The sequence below is a fragment of the Anomalospiza imberbis genome, chromosome 15 (genome assembly GCF_031753505.1).
Source record: "Anomalospiza imberbis isolate Cuckoo-Finch-1a 21T00152 chromosome 15, ASM3175350v1, whole genome shotgun sequence".
Taxonomy (NCBI): domain Eukaryota; kingdom Metazoa; phylum Chordata; class Aves; order Passeriformes; family Viduidae; genus Anomalospiza; species Anomalospiza imberbis.
This window is the reverse complement of record NC_089695.1, coordinates 2,709,202-2,729,902: the sequence shown is the minus strand read 5'-3', so window position 1 is coordinate 2,729,902 and position 20,701 is coordinate 2,709,202. Positions and strand designations below refer to the sequence as shown.

Sequence of the window (20,701 nt, the reverse complement as noted above, 5' to 3'; positions counted from 1 at the left end):
TCCTGCAGCAGGTTTATTAATCACATGGTGCAATCAAGAAGATTAATACAGTTGAAAGGACTTTTTGAAGATATGAGATGGATTTTCAAAGAAGGAAAAGTGAGGCTTTTGTCCAAATCTCTTTAGACATCTTTGAAAATCCACTGCCTAATACCGCAAGCAGTCTCTGCTATAATTTTCTATTCAGAACACTTGGATAAACAGAATTATACTAAAATTGCATCTGTAGAGCCTAAATCAAACAGTATTTTTACTCTCCCTGAGCAGCCTAGAAAACTGGTTCTATGTTCAGGTGTAATCTGATGTGATGAATAAGATTCCTGTACAGGTGTAGAGGCAGTTCTGAGGCTGCAGTCATTCCTAGTGGCATCACAAAGTGCAGGATTGTATGGGTTTCTCAGAATTGTTGGTGCAGTGGTGCTGTACCTTTATCCAAGGGTTTTTATGAGACTGAAGTCCTAAATTCAGAGTCACACTGTGCTTCATGTGAGTGAGAACACAGAGTGACTCCCAGCTGACTTTGAGATGCTGTGTAAAAAGGAATCTAAACCTCAAGGACCAAAAGCAAAGGAAGACAGAGCAAGCTTGACTTTGTGGCCTACTGGGCAAGCTGTTTTCTTTCTTTTATATTCCTGCTGTGACTTTCAATTATTCTGTAATCCATAACTGCAAAATCAATGAATAGTCTGGGGAGCAGACCCTGAAGAAGGAATTCTGCCCACCTGAGCACCTTATCTGCTGGTCCTGAGTCAGGCCTGCTCTTGTGGATCCACATTCCTTTTTATACAAAGTGCCAGATCTTATCTGAAGCTACTTGAAAAATTAATGAAAAGTAAGAGTTTTTTTTTTAATCCCACAAGACTAATGGGGCCCTTCTGGGAAATTGTACACATTCCTCTGCTCTCTCACACCAGCAGCCCCTGTCCTTACCTGAAATCTCAGACTGTGAGCCTGTGTGCCCTGCCCAGTTGATGGTTTTCATTAAATGCTGATTTTTCATAAAACTTGTAGAAATTTGGTGCCCTTGGTGTCTGCCACATTTGGATGAAACTGGCCCTTAAGTTCAGCTGGAAGTGTGAAAAGGAGTGTGAAGCCAGTGAGCAGAGGCAGGGACACAGTCATGGAATCCTGTTTCTCTTAAGGAACAGCATATAAACATGATGCTTGGTTTTGTACTAAAAATAGCAGGTTTTTTCTTTTCCTTCCATGTAAGGTGCAAATTGGTGCTTTTGATGCCCAGTGCTCATGATGTGACACTGTAAAATTGGCTGTATTAGTTTTTGCATTTGAGAAAATGCATTTCTCTTCTGGAATTGCTCACGAGAAATGTGCAGTAACCCAGGAAGGTGGGATTTGTTAAAATGGCATAATGACAGAAGCTCAGAACTAAATCCAACTTTTTAATCATTTGCTTAATGTTGCTACATCCTAATAGCAAAGATGTGTCACTTCCTTGTTAGTGACTCCCAGTCAATGAGAGTGAAGTGTCCTGCAGGTGTGTTTATTTTGTAAGTTATTCCACGACTGGGTTTTAGGAAATAATCAAAGGTATTTTTTGCAAGTCAAAACAGCTGCTTCTCATGCTGCTAACATCATGCAATACTGTAGGAGTAGCTGCACAGTGAGAAATAGCTATGAATTTTAAAAAGTAGCAGGAAAGGGAAATGCTGTGAAGTCCAGGGCAGAAGGGAACTGTGTAACCCAACTGTGATATTTGCTTACCCAGTGCTGTGCATATGGAGGAGGCAGGAGTCCTGCGTGGAGGAGCAGCAGGGCCTGATCAGCAGTGGCCAACAGTCTCCAGTGCTACAGCAGGTAAGGATGTGAGAATGCAGAATATTTGTGAAGGTCTGATGTTAACTGCAGTAGACCTCCTGATGCTATTTACTTTTTCCTGTGTTTTATATCAGATGAGCTCAGCTGGTCAGAGCATGGTGCTAAGAACCCCAGAGTTGTGGGTTCAGTCCCTGGGTGAGATATGAGCCATTCCCTTAGGAGCTGGACATGATGATCCTTGTGGGTCCCTTCCAACTCAGAATATTCTGTGATCTGGATATAAAGTTCTTGTAAATTATTCTGTGGAATCGAAATAGAGTGGAACAATAAAGAATAAGATACATCTTTTTCTTTACTCAGTCTCAGATGAGCACTGGAGATAAGAGTCCCTGATCCCAGCTTTCACCCTGCTTTTGGAGGTTACTGGTTTGTGTAATGGAATAATGGAACAATGGTTCCGTTCTGATGTGTGTATTCAGGTGTGTGTATTCCAGAGCTGATGTGCCCTCCATTTCAAAAGAGCTGTAAAGCTGGGGTAGGAGCTTATCAGTTTTTCCTTTGTTATTTTTACAAAGCCAGGAAGTCTCTTTGAATGTCTCTTCTCATTTTACTTTTCTGTGGTGAAATCAGACCTAATTTTTTTCTAGCTATTTTCATTCACTAATACATGATGATGGAAACTAAAATGTTATTTATTTGTCAAAATAAATTGACAAAAAGCATGGTTTAGAATGTAGCTTCATTTACTCTGTCACTGACTGATGACTTCACAGCAGTGAATAAGAATTGGCAGAAGGTTCTTGTGGAGTTTAGGAAAAAAATCCACCTACATGTTTTTCAGTGCAGAAAAAAAAAATTCTCATTTTTGATTTTGGAGCAGGAGTAATATAGAGACATAGAGGAGCAGTCAGTCACTGTTTTCAGCCATGTCCAAACTAAACTGTAAACTCAGTGGATGCCTGTGTAGGGTGGTGAGCCCAGCATGGCAGCTCTGTGAGCACTCAGTCAGGAATTGACATGAGGAGTGATGCCCGTATCACAGAGGCAGCTCAAATGCTGGGCAGTGGGGTCTCCAGCAGCAAAAATGATAATTACTTCATTTAATCTTTTTGGTGCAAACCTTTCTTTCTATTTAAATGTGAATTTCACCTGTATAAAGGGCTGAGGAACAACCTGAGGATTTGCAATCAAGTTACAACATCCACAAATTAATGGTGCCCAGCAAAACCTGCACTGGTCTTGCAGAAGAGCTGTTTGCAGAAACAGATTTGGGAATTAATTTAATATATAATGGAACCCTAGGCTATGATCAGCTGGGGTTTGTGTGCCCTTCCTTCTGCTGCAGGCTTTGCAGGAACACACAGCCTTTGCAGAATATGAAGGGTGTGTGACTGTTGAGCTTGCATTTGAAAATGTCACCACAAGAACACTCCAACCTTTGCAAAGGCTTCCCTCAGGCTTTTGGCTGCGCTGATCATCCTTGACTGAACACTCAGTGCTTTGCCTCATACCCAGTTCAACATGGACACAAACATTCTCCCAGATGTTTTCATGCTGGTGCTGCCAATTTCCAAGCAGCAGAACTTAAGTGCAAAGGTAGGATGGTTCTGTCATCTGAGGAGGTCCAGCAGCATTTGGGTCCCAGAGCCCTGTTCCCCTATCTGGAGTCCTGCTTGCTATTGTGTTTTGGGTCTTGTCATTTTAGACTTGCTTTGGGAACCTGAACATCCCTTTGATTGAGCAGCAGTAGCCCTTGGCTCTTATTGCTGCTTCCTTCCATGACTTGTGAGGCACTTGTGCAATGAATGCATCCCAGCACAAAGAAGATTATTTTGTTTTGTCTTTGTCCTCTCCCAAGTGATTAGTGACCCTAATACTACATTAATTAGACTTTTTCTTTTTTTGTAGTGGGATTCAGGTAATATTCTTCTCCTCTCTTTGTAACCAAAAGCTTTAAGATGTCCTTCATAGCAAACTGTTTCATGGAGAAATCTCAGGATTAAATGTTGTGTTAGCTTTTGTAGGCACACTACACCACATATTTAGCAAATTACTACCACTGCTTTAGAATCATGCCTGTAGTTTCCCACAGATATCTCTTTCAGTGCTTCTTTCCTTTTTTGGTTTAGGTTCAAGACCTGTAATAACAAGTCAAGTGTTAAATCAGTAAATCCTTAATTCCCAATATATAGCTGAACTCCAACATCATCACACATTTTTCAGCAAATATGTGTTGCCCAAGCAAAACCTGGTCCTTATTTGACTGACAGCATGCCTGTTGACTTTACTGAATATTTCATCGATGCAAAGAACAGTGAATCTGGATGTGGCATTTTTTAAATTGTGTTTACATCTTCTTAGGCACCAGTCCAACCAATTGTAGGTTTGCAGCCGGGAGACTTCTGGGTGAGGTGGGACAAGAAGGTTCAAACTCCCTCTGGCTTTAAGTTTAGCTCTCTGGGGCATCTTGTTAGTCCCCCACATGCTAGATAGTGAGATCAGGGAATGAAGACACATTTCTGGTTTCTGCTGTATGTCCTTTGGCAGTTTTGGCAATTCTATCAGACTTTGGATGACCACTAATGTGAGTGAACTCTGTTTTTTTGATAACTAACTCAGAATAAATGGAGCTTGATTGGCAAAAATGGTGAGAGTTCATAACAGAAACTAAGATGAACAGAAATTTTGCTCTAGACATAAAACACCGAAGATATCTGAATAAATCAGAGTTATGAATGATTCAGAGCTTAGAGTTAGTAGGCATTAGACAAATCTGTGTGTATCTCTCTGTGTTGCTGGTTCCAATCTACAAAACAGCAGTGGTGTAATGCAAATGCTTCAAAATGCATTTTTGCTAGACAAAAACAGTCTAAAGGTGCTTTAATAGCACATGTAAGATTCAGGAGAACAATAAGGATTTGTGATGAAAAACAGTCATGAGAAATTTCCAATCCTGTATTCAATGTAGACTTTATATGTGTGCAGTAAATAAGGCACTGGGCCACACACCATATGTAGAGAGGGGAAAATAAAAGACTTCCATTCAGACAGCTCTGTAAAAGAGGAAAGGATCTCATGATAAGATCTGCATCTGAAATTTGTAAGAGTGTAGGTGAAGCTGTGGGTGAAATACTGGCATCTCTGAAGTCCATGTCAAATAGCCCATGGACTTTCAGGAAATTAGGATTTCAGTGTCTACCCTTATAAATATGCACAAGGGACAGAATTAGGATTGCCTAGGCAAATGCCATCCTAAAATACACTAATTTTGTACTTCTGATTTTGCTGTGGTAACATTCTTCTAAATATATCTGCTATTTCTATTCCTTTTCTCAGGGAATTAGCTGGGGAGGAGATGTGGTAACTTAGTTTTTTAAAGCTCCAATAGGTCAATGTCCTTCCTGTTCTGGGGCCCCAGAGCTGGATGCAGTGCCATTATTTTAACCTGTCTGCACTGCCTGGGCTCTCCCAAGGACAGAAGGACAGCAGACAGACCATCATGGACTGATTTGGAGCACTGCAGGAAGAAATTTTTCCCTGTGAGGGTGGGGAGGTCCTGGCACAGGGTGCCCAGAGCAGCTGTGCCTGCCCCTGGATCCCTGGAAGTGTCCAAGGCCAGGTTGGACAGAGCTTGGAGCAGCCTGGGACAGTGGGAGGTGTCCCATGGCAGGCAGGTGGAACCAGAGGATAAATAAAGTCCCTTTATACAAAGCTTCTTGCATCTCATCACCCCAAATCTGAATATTTCAGCATTTGTCCTCTGAGATTTGTGTATCTCACAACTTTCCTGGTTTTATTCTGTTTTTCCTGCTGTTTCTTACTTCCTGTCTGTGACCTTCTCACATGTGCCATGCTAGCTAGGGATATTCCTTGTCCATATACTCCTAGACTGCCCTGGGTTAACACTGGGAACTACAGTTTCTCTGGAATAAATTTGTATTGCTCTCAGAGGAAGGTTCCTGCTGCAATCACCTGGAATGCAGACAAGGTCCATTGGTGGGGCATGATATGCAGAATAAGTTATTAATTCAGAAAACTAAATGTGAACCAACTGTAAATATGTCAAATAAGCAAACTTTCCTGAAAAGTCAAGTCAGTCTTCCTAGTGAGTTCAGTACTGCTGGTTTGGGGTAAGGTGTTGTGAACAGAATGACTATGGGAAAACTGTGAAGAAAGGACAGGGGTTCTTGTGTGGATTTTAAGAAAAATGTCCAAGAATGCCTTGATAGGGGAAGAAATCATTACAATTATCCACTGTTAGTTGTGCCATTCCCATTCTCTGTTTCACAGGCTAATTTGGATGTCAAGCAAAGTAAATCCAACCTGAATAAGAACATTATATCTGAAAAAGATACTTCATTCCAATGAAACTGTGAGAATAGGATGATTGTGCAAGGAGAAGAGATCTGAGCAGAGAAACCTAAGGGCATGAGAGGGGACACTATTATTTAATGAAGGGATGGGACCGCAGTTGGGCTAAAAACAATGGATTGCTCAGGTAAACATCAGTCTCAGAGGTCATGAGATTTGAGAGCAAGCAGTCAGCCATAGCTCAAAATTGTCACAAGTTCTTAGTTACAAGACAATGTAGAACTTTCTAACCCAAGGGATAGATGCCACAAGGTTTATTTTGCTTTTCTAACCAATTACCTTTACTTAATTTTGCTGCACTGTGGATACTTTTATTCAATAGGCTTAACTCTATACAACCACACCCCTACATTATAAACCATTCACCATCTTACTAATACAGTTTTTTTCTTACTTAAGGCATATTCTTACTTACAACTATAGGAACATAAGTTTATTCTTTTTCTGCTTAATATCTGTGTATTTTATTTTTACATCAATCCAAGCTTCTCCCAAGGCTGCAGATCAAACCCTTCAACGTCTGTGGAAGTTTCTATCTTTCCATTTCCCATATCACACCAGTAAAAATCTTGTATAGAAAAGTGAGCGCAGAGGATCTGGTAGAGAGAAACAGTTGGAAGGGATGCTGGAAGTTCTGCAGGAGGCAGATAGCCTTGGGAATGGCAGTGTTGATTTTGAAGTAACTACTGAGCATAGGTCACTGGAAAGAAGATTGGCACGCTGGGCTTGGGTGATAGGTTGTGATGAGTGGGACAGAGAGCTGCACTGCAGTTGCTCTTTTCATGGAATAACCATTTGACATTGTCTGCATCTTTCAGTCCATGTAACAGCAGCACAGAAGGAATGGAAAGTGTTTTGGGGGGGGATTGAGTCTCACTGTGACAACAGACACTGGTCTTGAAATCAGGCAGGCGTTACAGGAGAAGCTGCCCCACAGTACTGTCACAAAGCTCTTGGCCACTGAATTGGTCGTCTAAAAATACAGTTTAAAGAGAAAGAGCCTAAAAAATAGCTCAGAGAGTGATGAGACCTAAGTTGTAACATATTTCATATGATGCAGCTTTACACTGTGACTGTAAGTAGAGGACAATTTTTTCCTGAAATGTCAGTGAATTTCTATTCTCCTTCTTCAAATGACCTTCCTCACCTACAGAAAAAGGGTGTGATTAAGACTCATCAAGCAGTCACTGCAAAGAATGTGCAGGGGGTGAAAGTGTGCTGCTTCTTTGAGACTGTTAAAGGATAATTTACAAATAACAGCACTGCTCTGGCTTAGTTTTAGCAGTTCATTGATTAAAGCTATAAAAGATAATAGCTAATTAGCAACCCAGAATACAGAACCAGGTCCTTGCAGAATGCTGCAGCTGTTTAAAATGGAAGGAGCTAGAAAATGCGGCTGTGCATATCTACAGCCTCTCTCTATTTTTTAAATTAATAACCAATTTTCTATGGAATTTCATAATTCCAACCTTCAAAACCAGAAATATATAGAAAGCCAAATATCAGCCCTAAAATTCATATCTTTAGTGGTCTGAGAAACACTGTGATAATATATGTAATATTTTAAAGAACAGAAGAGGGGGAATACAGAACAGCCTAGTTATTTATGTTTCTCATGAAAATTAGTCTTCAAAACAGTGATTTAATAAATTCCCAAAATGAAGGTCCTAAGCAGCTCCTAAGAATTCGTAGGAAAGTATCACAGAGATTTGGTTCACAGCCTCTTGAATCATGGAAAAATCGTGCCCTTAAAGCATACTAAAGTAATTATTTGAAACTGCAGTATCTATCAGCTCAGTGGGGTCTGAGGAAGGAAATCATGCCAGCTTGCTTGTGTGGATGCAGTGCACTGTCCAAACTGAAATAGAAATAATCTGCAAGGGATATAAAGGCTAAATCCCTTTCTTTTATTTTATGTTTAGATTTTGGTCACTGAATTCTCGAGTCATTTCTAGCCAGTTGCTGAGACCTTCTACATGATGTACAGTCCTCAGTTTTGCCTCTGCTCCCAGAACATTTTATTCCCAGGACATTCCCTGCATCCTTCCTGCTATTTGGCTTTCCACTTCTGTTTATTCCATTTTCACTCCTTTCTTCTTACCTATCTGGTTTACCAAGTATGTACCTCTCTCTCTCTAATTTTTCGTTTTTATCTTTCATCTAATGACTTTGGTCTCTTCCTGCTCATCTGTCCACTGCCTCCCCTCTGTATTGTTATTTCAGGAATGTTGAAATGTAGGTCACGAGCTTGGCCCCACATCACCTTTTCAATATTTCATACTGAACTAAGAATTTTCAGGGATAAATGCTTCTCATTTTGACAGCCTGATGGAAGCTGGAGAGGACTGAGAATTTCAAATGCTTCTTGGACTGAAGAAAAACATTTTGAAATCAAAAGGACTTCTTCAAAAGAATCATGTCCAAAATACATATTTTTATGACAGATGCAGCTTGACATACAGATCGTTATTTTTTAAAAACTGATTACTGTTAAGGCCAGCAACTCATTGGCCTCATCCCATCCAAACTGTGGTTGAAGCAGCACTTTGGACTTTCAATATTTGGAGACAGGACTGGGTAAATTAATAGGTTAAATTAATAGGTTAGTTTAGATTTCTGCTCAGCTGAGTGAGCAAAGAGAGGAGGGGATGACAGATAATATTATACAGAAACTGCAGTCATGACTTGGCTAAAGTTAAATTTACTTTCTGTTAATTTATTTTCCTCTTAGCTGCAAAACCCTCATGACTGACCTGAAATAGTGTTTGTGATCTTTATCAAGGGGTCCATTATTTTTCAGCAGGGTGTACCAACTAAATGAGATTACATGGATGAGAGATTTAATACCTTGGTCCTTGAAGGCTCAGTGTAAGGAAAAAAGGATAGGACTCATCAGAATCTTGAAAAGGCTAATGCTGGAAACTTCTAAATTGTGTGGTCTTTTTGACTTCATATATTTGAGTAAGACTTTGTGTTAATTTTGACTGTCAAAGAGAATGGTCTTGGAAGTGTTTATGTCTTCATCTACTATGGCAAATTCTTGATTTCGCCTGCTGCAAATATTTGTGAGGAGAATTTCCCTTTCTCATTAGGCCCAGAATGCATTTGTGCATCATTTAGTCCAGTCCCTGTGTGTGTGCATCCTTCCTTTTGGATTAGGACCACTTTGTCCCTGACTGGAGCCAGTTGTTGAATTTTCCCAAGTGGAGATCAAGTCCAATTTCTGATCCCCACATGGGGTGGTTGTTTCAATGCAGGTTTCCTAAAGGCAGGACTGATAGCTCCAGCTGAGATGTAAATAACCCAGGGGACCTGCAAAATTTCTGAAACCAGCAATGAAATAAGAGTAAAGGGGGAAAAAGGCTAGAGGTTTTCTGTGACTAAACAATATGAAGAAAGTCTTCTGAAACTGTGGGCAAAAGCTGCTGCAGCTCCAGACTTCATCATTTTAAGAAGTGATAAAGAGATTTTACGTAAGCAGTTTATCTGGCTATAATTTCTATATTTAGGCACTGGGAGAAAGTTTAATAGCAATGGCTCTTTGTCTATTTAATTCACTCTTTTCTGTAATAATCTTTTTGCTTCCTCAAAATGGACGCTAAATTTGCACTTAAAAAATAAAAATATTTTTCATAACTGAGCCAAAAAAAATAAAAGCGGATGGGGGGCAAATATAACATTTGCCAGATGAGGTGATTAGTTCTTAGACATCTGATAGGAAATTATTTTATAAATATAATAAAGTTGGATTTTCAAATCTAAACAACTTTTTCACTGTCTGTTGCTTTAGGCATGTTGGTCTTTGTGATCTTCATAACAATACCAGTGAGTTTGCCTTGTCTGCCTACTGGTAATATTTTGGAGCTACACAGAAGACATGGATTTTGATTCCTGTCTTTATTATTTTCTCAGCAGTTTCAATAAATAAACAGAAAAATCACTCCCTTGCTGCTGTGCTACCTTGGGTTGTGATCTTGTCAGAACTTATAAACTAAACAAGTGTTTATCTGGTCAGTACTTCAGGGAATTGATGGTAATCAAATTGTTTCCACTTGAGCTTACAGCTGCTTTATTTTTTCCCTGTTGTGCCTCGCTTTTGTGTGCATGGTTTGGGAGTTGTTTTTTATTTCTTTCTCTACTGCTGTGGGCTTAATTTTGTTTTGTTTAGTTTTTTTTAAAGAAAATATAGTCAAGTAAATGTTAAAACAACCTTTGATATTTATGATCCCAGATGAAGTTTAACCCTGTTATCTCTTGCAATATGCAATTCACTATCTGATAGAAAACAGATGGATAAAATAAGGATGTTTCTAAGTAATCCTAAGAAATTCTGGTCCGGGATGTATTTATATTGCAAGTGGTGGAAGAAGAAAAGACGTTGAGGGAATCCAGACCACTCTGTGATATTGAATCTTCTCTTAATGGATGTCTGCCTGTGTGCAGCACTTTGCTGTACACAAGGGTCATAAATGTATTTTTCATGTGTTTATTTTTGTAACCAGGCATTGCTTCAGCGTCTGTTGTTCATGCTGGAGTGTGGCAGTGCCTCTCAGGTCAGATGGTGCTGCACAAAGCCCACACAAACAGCAAAAGACAAGCCTTGCCTCAAGGAACTTGCCACTGACATGAGCAGGGCAGACAAAGTCTGGGAACACAAGGGAAAGGACATGTTCATTATCCTGGTTTAAAAAGAGGAAAACCAGGAAAATGAAAATTACTTTTATCACAGAGTGCTCTGTGGGGATGGTGAGCAGCAGCCACCTGGCCCAAAATGCTCTCAGTGCAGCAGGAGGGAGTGAAGAACAGCAGCACTGTGAGTCTGCTTTGGGGCTCTCCTTCCCTGCTCCTTTCCAGCTGCTGAGCCATGCAGAGCCCATAAGGTCCGGACTTCCTGAACACTGCAGTTATTCCTGCTTCAGTGCCGTGCTCACAGGCCCTTTGCCTGTGAAGTCTGACCTTTAGCAGCTCCCAAGCCTTGCTTGTAAAGAGGCAGGCAGGGGCTGCTGCCTGTTCCTCTGGGCCATTGGAGAGAGACCTCTACCAGAGTGACAGGACAAGGGGAATGGCTTCACAATGACAGAGTAAATTTCGATTACATATTAGGAAGAAATTCTTTCCTTTGAGGGTGGTGAGGCCCTGGCACAAATTGCCCAGGGAAATTGTGAATCTCCATCCTTGGAAGTGTTCAAGGGCAGGTTGGATGGAGCTTGGAGCAAGCTGGGACAGTGGAAAGTGTCCCTTCCCATGGCAGGGGGGTTGGAATGAGATGGTCTTTAAGGCCCCTTCCAAGCCAAGCCATTCCATGATTCTATAATGATGTTTCTCTCTTGTGAACCTCTCTGATCTCTTGGCTGTGTCCTGGTTTTACTGAGACCCCAGAACAGGGCTGCACAAGGCAGAGAAAGCAATATGTGCATGTTTTACCAGCACACATTCTGCCTATTTATGTAACATTGACCTGGAGATGCTGATTTTACTCCAAGAGCTAAACCCTGAAATCATTCAGTCATTACTTGTGTGCACTCAAAGGGTGCAATGAGAGATGTAAAACAGCAATAGCAGCACACAAAGGCTTCCCCTTCATTATGAGGATTTAATTCTCAGAAAATCAAGGCTCTGGCTGTGGAGGAAATGAATCTGAATGCAGCTTCTCTGCTCTTGTCTTATATAATTACAGTCAGCCATCCCTAAAAGCATCCCCTCTTAGCATGCACGCAAACTAGCAAAATCAACCGGTTGATTAGGAAGGAAAAAAGCCACACCAGAAACCCTTTGTGGTCTTGTGGAAATTGTTCCTATGTGTTTATGCTGAGAAAAAGAGTCTTCTGCTTCTGTCTGCACAGGTGGATATAACAGGTTCAGAGAACACAGGAGACTTGGTGCAGCCTGGGTGTCCCCTCTCAGCATGCAGGGCTGGGGTCAGATACCAAGAGGTGACCAGAACAAAGCAGTGAACAGCAGCAGCTCATCCCACAACAAAGCTCTGGAGGCTGGAGCTAGAACAGACCTGACTGAGAGTGGTTTGACTATGATGAAATGAAATTTTTAATCTTTTTCTTGAGTTGGTTACTAGGAACAGGATAAGTGCTTCAAAAGGATGAGTGTGGAGTGAGAGGACAAGGGGGGACTGGCTTCAAACTTAGAGAATAGGTTTAGGTTGGATGCTAAGAAGAAATTCTTCCCTGAGAGGGTGGTGATGTGCTGGCACAGCGTGCCCAGAGAAGCTGTGGCTGCCCCATCTGTGGAAGTGTCCAAGGCCAGGCTGGAAGGGGCTTGGAGCAGCCTGGGATAGTGGAAGGTGTCCCTGCCATGGCAGGGAGTTGGAACTAGAGTGAGCTTTAAGGTCCTTCCACCCCAAGCCCTTCTACAATTTGCTGTTTGTATCCCAGTTCTATCTCATGCCTCTCTTGCATGACTTCTTTTTGGGCTGTTCTGTCAAGGAGTTTTTGGAAAAGCAAGAGTTGTTTCCTGACAAGCAGATCCTGTGCCCGTGGATTCCCAGACTCTCTGCTGGTGTGGGTACTGTCCTGTAGCACGGAGTGAGGTGGGATTTGAGGGGCTGCACAGGGAGTTCAAACTCCATTTATAGGTCAGACCTCAGTGTATAATACTGAAGCACATGGAAAACAGGCTGCTGTCCTGGCTGGGAGTGGCACTAATTAGATCCCTAATTGTGCAGCTAATCTCCTTAAACTCACTTAGACAATTAAGGGCAAGAGAAGTCCTCTGTCCTTCCCTCTCTGCATTTGTCCCTGTGGTTACTTGAGCTGGTCAAGGGATTTTGCCTGAAGTTATGCCTTATCCTGTAACCACACCTCCTTGGCCTAGTGCCTGAGCTTTTGGATAGCTTATTCTAGTGAAATTATTCAAACTTTGAAAAAATAAACAATTATTTCCAAGATGCAAGCTCTGATCTTCAAGTCATTTCAGCATTTTTTTCATATGCAGATTTTTAATGCATTGAGAGGCACTTGAAAATCCAGAACACAGACTATGCTTATAAACAATCAGGAAAGGCATAAGCCTTCTTTAGTCCCTTTGATTAAATTTTCTGATATTTTTGTTCCACATAATCACTTGAATGTGGTAGCCAAGTTTAAAGGAAGAATGTTGTAAGACAGAAGAACATGAAAGATGTTTTGACCAAAGGCAGTGAGTGAAAAATGGCAAAATAAATAATAAACATATTATCATAATACTGAAAAATGTAGAACAAACTATTTCTCCCCAAACTTTCCTTCAAACTCTGCCTGTAGACCATAGAACTTTGCTTTTAAGAACCAAAATCCAAACTGGAATTTTCTTTACCAAGGAACACTATGCATTAAACACATCTCAGGATTTGCAAAGTACATTCTCCTCCCTCCTGCTCTCTGCTTTTCACTACCTTGTGCTGCATTTGTGATTTATGCTCCCAGGAGCAAGAGTCTGTCATTTTGGTGGTAAATCAACTTGCCCACCCACAGTGGGGGTGAAGTGGTCATAATTAATAACTACAGCAGCTGAATTGTCCAGACTGCACCATTTCAGACCGCTCCTGTTGTCATCTCTCACAATATAAGCAGACAGACTCTCATGGTAACAGTGTCCCTGCCAAATGCCTGGAGTCAAATGTCTTCAGTCACATGTAGAGGATGAATTCTCTAAAACCCTGTGACTGCAGCATGCACAGACTATCAGCATGAGGAGTGGGCCAGCAGCACCCTGCTGATTCGGTTTCCAGGTAATTTGCTCTCTCTAGTTACCATGAATAATGTCATCTCTTCACGGGGAAAATTACCTGTTCTCGGTAGATTATTATCTTGCTGCAAATTTATGCTAAGTAGGTAGCAAAGTCTCCCACATGTGTAGCTGCAAACCAAAGAATTAAAATAAATTAATAACATTAGTGTCAGATTATCTGCTTCATTTATTCCCAGACTTCAGTTAGGAGAAATAAAGCACAGTGAGGAACATCACCTTTTGCTTTTAATGGAATTGATTTTCTGTGGGGCAAGAAAGGTGACAGAGTTTCTCAAGGACCACACATGCTGGTGACTGCTCTGGGTCCCTGCCTTTTCCCTTCTGAAGAGTGCAGGTGCAGTTAGACAGTAAAACTATTTTCAGCAGTGAAGTCTGGAGGAGAACAAAGCACATTTCTGTTGGTCCATGCTGTAAATCAGTGCATCCATCCTGGTGCACAGGCTTCCAAACTGCAGCTGGACCTACCCAGAAGTAAATGGAAAAGAGAACTGCTTTACTTCTGGGCTGGCAGGCAAAGTAATTTGGTGATCTTAATCCAGTTCCCCACTGGCAACTTGCTACATCGCAGAAAACACTCTCACAACTGAAACTAATTGGCAGTCCCAGCAGGGAGGCCAGTGGGTTGTGCAGACTAAATCCATGCAGGTCAACTTCTGATCTTCTCTGAGGCATCTTGGCCAGACAGCGTGATGGAAAGCTTGGAGCATTTCTGCCAGCTTTGGAGCTGTTCTCACTGGAAAATATATTCCCAGCCATAAGTACTGATGCTCCCAGTGTTTGTTTCTTAATGCATTTTTATGAATTTTGCAATTATATGCCAGATACAATTTTAAAAGCTTAGTGCTCATCAAGGTCTAGAATTAACCTCGTTATTCTTGCCTGGTTTTTCTCCCACTCAAAGAGGGCAAGTTTTTGTAACAGACATTGCAGAAACTGCATCTAGGTCCTCCATAGATAGCTATGATGTGAGGTCAGCTCTGGCTTTGATCTTCTTTGATGATAGCTTCATTTTAATCTGCAGATTCTCCTTTCCATTTGTTCATTTCCCCTGACCAATTTGATTAAACACTAGCTTAAGAGCTCTTCATCATTTTTTCATGTGGAATAAAATATCATCAGAGGATGGAATGTAAAAGTAAAAGTAAAAGGCAGGTGTTACTAATCCACCAGTCAGCCTAAGATTGGACTTCACCTGTGCATTAAAGGAGAGAAGGAGGCAGTTAAAGATTCTGAAGTGTCTCTGTGAGAAGAGCTGAAGCAACCCTGTAACCAGTGCTCAGTATAAAATCACTGCTGAATTGGCCTTCAGAGTTGCTAGGAAACCAAAATACAAATCCCTAGTCTGTAATGCACAGATATCATGAGCATGACGGATTTTTGCTGCTCTTCCTCTTCTTTTTTTTCCTTCCTCAGTGGAAGCTGCACAAACCAGTTTGAAGCAAACATTAGGAAGCTGATTTCTGTCCTGGAGTCTGTAGTCCTACCTGCAAGTAATTTTAATTTTTAGAAAGAGCTGTGTTTCAATTTTAGGAAGAGCTTGCATGCATTTCATTGTGTGTACTAAATGAGTGGCTTTATGTAGTTCCCTATCAGCTTTTACCTGTCTAGGTCTCTTCCTGGAAGTGTTCAAGGCCAGGTTGGATGGGGCTCAGCCTGGTGTAGTGGAGATGTCCCTGCCCATGGCACAGGTTTGGAACGAGATGAGATGAGATTTAAGGTCCCTTCTAATCCAGGCTATTGTATGAAATATTGGGATTTTTTTTTTCCTTTTCTGTTAGTTCTTGCCATATATTCCAGTGCTCTATCAGATCTCCTCTGATAGAGAATTAGCTGGTTCAGGGAACCACTCTGCCTGAAGAGGCTTGTGGAGGGTCGATTTTCAACTCAATTAGCTGCTGCTGAGAGCTCAAACTGGCACTAAAGGGGTTAGGGATACCACAGACTAAATGGATGGGACTGCACGTTCAGAACAAAGGACTATTGTGCTTGTAGAGAATCAGACTTGTGAAAACAAGGCAGAAAGAGGAAAGAGCAACTGATCCTGCTGTAGAGTTGATCAGAACAGATGATGAAAAGCAAAGAAAGATAAGGACTTGCATTATCTGAGTAAGTAAAACACAAACAATGAAAGAGATACTATGTCTAAGAATAATAAAGCATTTGATAAGGGGTTTGAGAAGTGTAGTAACCCCCTGAAAATATTACTTCTTATAAAATTTGTTGGGTTTGAAGTGTCATTATGAACTAGAATGCTGAATAGAAATCTGCTTGAAGAATATAGAACTGTAGCACTCAATACAGCAAATTTAGAAATTACAGATGAAATGCAGATTAGTTACAGCTATGCTGTAACAAGTTAGACAAGTAAGAAACTAAAAATCAGGAAAAAAAAGAAAATTTTTGGTTGACCTTTAGTCTCCTGTGGTGTCAATGATAGCATCCCAGTTGGTCACAAGAACTTGTGAGCTCAAGTAAATTCTGGTGGAGAGAAGTGATGTGTTACATTTAATTTGTCATTTCCTTGAGCAGCTAATTAAAGAGATCAGCTGAACTATGTTCACTGAGTTCCTTTTTCACTGTTATTCGAGTAGTTTTATCTTCACTATTGGAAATGCTGTTTTGCAGCTGGAAGTGAAAATACCCAGACCCATGACTATACCCTCTGCCCTTTCCTGGGAAAGACAGCAGTGATCTGGGTGTAAGAATGTGTTTCTTGTTGTCAAGAGTAAACAAATTATTCTTCGTTTTTTTTAAAAAAAGGAAAAAAGCTTAGAAGTTTTTTTCTCTTTAATTTGGTTAAAAGACACTTTATAAGACTTTAGGAACTTTACTTTAAACTTAAGGATAGGTAATTAGATAGAAGTTAAAAAGTCTCATTTTAGTAATTTACAAGAAAAAGAAGAGAATAAAACAAGTAATTGTTTTTGTGAAGTGTTCTAGTAAGAGCAAAAACTTCTTGTTTTAGCTTGTTTTTTTTCTGTAAAGAGTTTTTTTCATTTTGCTTTTTATTAAAACTTTTTAAACGCTGTCACAAGAGCCATTTTGCTTCTTTTATGCCACTTGAGGTAGTTGAGCTATTAAGAGTATGATACTTGTCTCTAAAAGCTTATAAGACTTATCTTGAAGAGAAAAAGCATTATCTGGGTATGGAAAAAATATTTACTCCAAGTCTGGATACAGCAGCCATCCAGTCTTAAACAAACCAGGCACAAGAATCCACGTGGTAATGTGGAAATGTAGGCTGAAGATGACACCCATGGCATGATTTTGCAGGCCCAGAGAGCCTCAGTAGATGTCCTCACCACAAAGAGCTGCCAGGCATTCAGCTGCCATCTGGGCAGCCTGATCAATGACCAGTTCCACTGCAGATGGGTTGTGCTGCCAGCTGCAATATAATCAGCAATGCTGATGAGCAGCAATACCACATTGGAGAACCAATGTTGGATTAATGTTTAATGGCTGCTGGACAGTTGCAGGCTGAGGAGAAGAAACCCAGCACCAGGAGACTCCGTTATTTGGAATTTATCCCAGTAGGCAGAGTCACTCTTGCATGTGGCAGCAGTGTTGCCTGAGCATATTCACAAGAGAGAAGGGAGAACTAATTTGTGTTCTTCTCCCCTTCCCACACCCTCTAAGAGTGTTTCTAAGAGCAAGCTGAAGTCAAAACAGAGCCCACTGTTCATGAAACTACTGAAATGCAATGGCCATCAGGTGCAGTAATAGCACTGGAGAAAGAACAGAGTGTGTAAAGAAAGGGAATTGTTATCTTCATTACAATAGAAAGCAAATCCACAACTAAGTAATTATTGTAAAATTTGTGGGTAAGCTGAGAACCATCATTGGCAGCCATTGATAAAAATGTCAGCTATTTCCTCCATCTGAGGACAAAGTGACCTGCCCAAGGCAGGATTTCCTGACTCTGGTGCCAGGACTCTGTTCTGCCAGACAGAGCTGTCTGTCTGTCTTTGCCTCAACTTTTAGGAGGCATTTCTGGGAGTAAGTGCTTAAGGGTATTAGGGCTTGGAAAAAATGTGATTGTATATGCAGACAACAGAGCAACTAGACATGTAAATAGCACCAATGTCACCGAATTACCTTTTATTTGGAAAGATAGAAAGCCCAGACAAAAATCCTCATCTCATACCCTAGAAGTGGGAGTAGGGGGTCTGTAGCCAGCTGGAGTCCTGGAAATGAGGGAAAACCTTCCATGAATGTTTATCCAGTGCTTTCCATGGAAAGTGAGGCTGCTCAAGTTAAGTGATTGTTCTCCCCTTGCATGGGCTGGCCAGATCATCCTCTGACCTGCACCTGCTCCTGTTAAAAAACTAAAATGCTGAGGTTGTGGTGAGGAGACTCTTAACTGAAGACCCTGATTATCTGTATCTTTTAAAATTTTATTTTTAGTTCAGTCACCCAACTTAGTTGATATCTTTCCAAAATGATAAGCAGTGCCTAGAAAGCCAAAGAATTTTCTTTCCCCAAACTTTTCCTCACTCTTTGATACTACTATTTGGGATTTAAGTAATATGCTAATGGATTCTGGCTAAAGTGAGCAAGATTGCATTGGTCTCTACTGTTGAGGTACAGCCTGGGAGTTGGGTTAAACAGTAATTAAATATTTGCTCTACCATTTTGAGTTCATGGCAATAACCTTTCCTTTGAGCTGTGCAGAACATTATACTTGAGAAGATTCTTGAAAAGTAATTATTACCAACCCCATGTACAGAGCTCAGTAAACATCATCTAATTTTTAAAAAATTAAACTTATTTGTTTTTTCTACATCATTAGAGTTGTGATTATTTTTTTTTTCTTACTTCCCCCCCTTGCCCAGCTTTTTCTAAAGCCATGGAGATTATAGATTTGATTTTCTTTAATTCGGTGATTATGTAATGCTGGAGCAGCTTTTGAGCCTTCAAAAACTCCAGCAGCCAGCATGTAGCATGCACAAAATGAAAGAATGGGCATTTTGCACTTCAGAGTAATTCCTGGTAAAAAGTGGAGCTGTGTTAACTCCGTGGTATTAATTTTTGTGAACATTTTGAGACTTTTGGAAACACAACGACTCGCATCCCGTGTTAGATTAGTACTTAAAATCAGCTCAGATACTCTTGGAACTGGCAAATAATTGTTCTTGTGGAGCAGAGCTTGCTTTCTGCTCTGCCGTATGCTGAGTTTTTGTCTTTCTGGTCTGGATATAAAGTCCTACTTTCCCAGGGGAACTGAGGAGACAGGAGATGATTTTGGTTTGAATGGCCTTTTTCTGATCTGCAAAGTGGCAGCTGTTGCAGGGTTTTTTTTTTTTTTTCCATACAGAAGATTTGATCTGAGACTGTGCCGTTCTCAAGGCAAATATGACAAATATACAACATTAACTTAGGTAAGTGGGATATTTGGGTGTTGAGGTCAATTTAGTATTTGTGAAAGGGAACAAATTGTTGCATCTGGCAGTGAGGTCTCCAGTTTGCTGCACAGAAGAGGTGCTGGGCAGAAATTCTACCTCCTTTGCAGACCTGCTTCATCTGTGACCTGGAAGAATCCAGCTAGAAGCCACTGGCTAATTCTTATTTAGGTGTTAATAAGTCTTTTTTTCTCTGCTGAGATTGGCACCACCACTTGACAGACACTCATCACTTCATAACACGTGTGCTGGGAGAAATCAGGTGCAGCAGATTCTGGAATCTGGGACTGAAAACTTCCAAATCATCATAATAATTCAAGTTTTTGAAATACAGTGTCACACATCTGGGTTTTCAGAATAACTCCAGCACACCTTTATGCTGAGACAACAATTTGAATGCACAAACAGAGTTTCCAGATGAGAATGTCACTGCCTAATCGAGAGAAACATATTCAGGTCAAGTGCCAGATAGAGTTATGCAGGGTAACAGTGTTGGTCCACACAGCCTTTAGGGAAGCTGCATAATCCTGAAATACTGAAAAAGAATCCAGAATCTGGTGCACAGCTTTGGAGGAAGCCATCAGAAGATATTTTTCTGTCTTGCAGACCATGATTATTGATTATGCAGTTCTGTGATTCTCAGACATGAGCTCTTCATTGACTGGAATTAGATTTATGAGGGCAGTTGCTTTCTCTGCAGCATGTTCTGTTTGTCACAGATGCCTGGGTAAGGGAAAGCACCTGTTTTAAAATGCATGATGGTGTAGAGAACAGAATGGATAAACAGACCATGAAATTGCATTGGGTCAGTCCTATGCTGCCAATCCAAACATTCAAAACTTAAGCCTCAAGTGACTTTGTTTGCTTTCTGGTGTGTTAACAGTCAAAATTCACATTTTTAAGGTTTGGGGTTTCTTTATTCCCACGTGAAGCCTGAGATTCTCACAAAACTACTGATATTTAAATAAAGAGACCTGTCAAAGTTGAATGGCTATGACATGATTTCACATGGCAAAGACTGGAGACACTAAAACCTCACATGGAGTTTTCTGCCCCACATAGGGAGAAAAAACTATGTGAGAAAATCCAGGCTGTAATTTATGCTCTTTCATTATTTAATTGTGTTTAAAATACAACAGCCACGAGGGAAATACGCTTGATTCCTTTCTCTGTGTGTTAGACTATGGTAGTGCCACCTGCTCAGCACTTTTCTATCCTAATGGAGATTTTCTTCCGGAGCCCAAAGCAGAAATACCTGGAGGAGCAGCAGAAAACCTGCAGAGCTTTGTGACAGAGGGAGGATTAGGAGGCAGGAAATGGGTGATTCACTCTGGCTTCTGAAGACCAGCATGAAATCAAAGCTGCAGGCAGGAGTGGGAAGGATATTTGGGAGGAGTATGAACTGATTCTTG

General features: G+C 40.8%; 1 protein-coding gene across 1 annotated transcript in view; it reads left to right on the top strand.

Annotated features, from left to right (window-relative positions):
* Window positions 1–20,701, top strand: part of LOC137482898 (protocadherin alpha-2-like) — a 100,029-nt gene that overhangs the window by 60,868 nt on the left and 18,460 nt on the right. Inside the window, exon 3 of the mRNA XM_068205530.1 lies at window positions 1,727–1,815. Within this exon, the coding sequence (XP_068061631.1) occupies window positions 1,727–1,815 (89 nt within the window). The remainder of the gene's footprint in view (window positions 1–1,726; window positions 1,816–20,701) is intronic.